The sequence below is a fragment of the Vigna radiata genome, chromosome 6, assembly GCF_000741045.1.
Source record: "Vigna radiata var. radiata cultivar VC1973A chromosome 6, Vradiata_ver6, whole genome shotgun sequence".
NCBI classification, from domain to species: Eukaryota; Viridiplantae; Streptophyta; class Magnoliopsida; order Fabales; family Fabaceae; genus Vigna; species Vigna radiata.
Window position 1 is genome coordinate 14,734,476 of NC_028356.1, and position 1,187 is coordinate 14,735,662.

At 34.0% G+C, this 1,187-nt stretch overlaps 1 protein-coding gene across 1 annotated transcript in view; it reads left to right on the forward strand.

Moving 5' to 3' along the window:
• The first annotated feature begins 220 nt into the window (after positions 1-220).
• LOC106763475 overlaps positions 221-1,187 on the forward strand; it is a 4,227-nt gene continuing 3,260 nt past the window's right edge. Inside the window, exon 1 of the mRNA XM_014647662.1 lies at positions 221-225. Coding sequence (XP_014503148.1) covers positions 221-225 — 5 coding nt within the window. The remainder of the gene's footprint in view (positions 226-1,187) is intronic.

Genomic DNA, 1,187 nt, shown 5'->3' on the forward strand with positions numbered 1-1,187 from the left:
GCGCTGAATGCGCATCAGCAGCACGAGCTGGGTAGCTATATAAGGAAAGTGAGAAAACAGCTTTTGGGTGGTGCAGTGAAACCACTTATGTGGCCAAAAAAACCACTAGTGGTTTTCCCTGATGCTACACGTGGCCCAATCAGATTCTCGTGTTTTATATGTTCCTCGAAAGATGTGCCAGCCACCGTTGCTACGCTGACGCGTGGCGCTACGAATACGCATGCCGTAGATCGTGCAGGAGTTGCTTTTTTTGGAGAATGGCGCTTCTGTCAAATAATCGCTAGGAGTCGTTGTACAATGCTACAGTTTAATCGTCATATTTGTAAGTTGTCAAATATGCCCTTATTCCGTTTGTATATTTTTGTAATATGCACCGTCAAAATGCTTTTTGCGTGGGTATTTATATAGTCTATTATACTAATATAATGCTATGTCTGCTAGTTGATAATAACACACTCTGCACAACACAAAATATATATTTTTTTATTAGTATAATAAGAAAGAGTCAGATTCTCCTTTGATAACATATGACATTTTTCTTTGATATAGGAAATTATCAATTTATTTATTTATTTAGGTTTAATCCTACATTATTGAAAAGAAACATTTTTTATGCTAAAATAGGTAATTAAAATGAAATTGCAATGTGAGTATATATTTTATATACAGTCAATGATAATATAAGGCGAACTCTGAGGACAAGAAAAAAATTAGGCAGACTGAATTTGCAGACTGAATTTTTTGAATTTGATCATTTACTTTGATTCATCCTATATAATCTGGGTAGGGTACATGACGATGGCTTTTAGGATAGTTTGGTTCAGTTGATATGCGGAAATCAACAAGTGTAAATAGTTTTATTACTGTTGAGATATAATTAGACCATTGCGAAAGTTTTGGAAGTGTCTTTATTATTAAGTAATAACATATAGTATATCTCCAACGTCCGGTATCGGTAAAATATTATTAACTACTGATATGCTAAACTGAACGGTCAAGCTTATTAATCAAAAGGGCCAAAGCAACAGGTTGGTCCAGTTCTACTGGGCTTGAGGCCCACCATCTCACAAATACGAATATAATATTATTTATTACGAATCAAATAATATCCCAGTTGAGATATATCAGGTACCGAGATATATCAGGTAAAGTTCGTTTATATTTTATTCTGTTTATATTTTATTTTA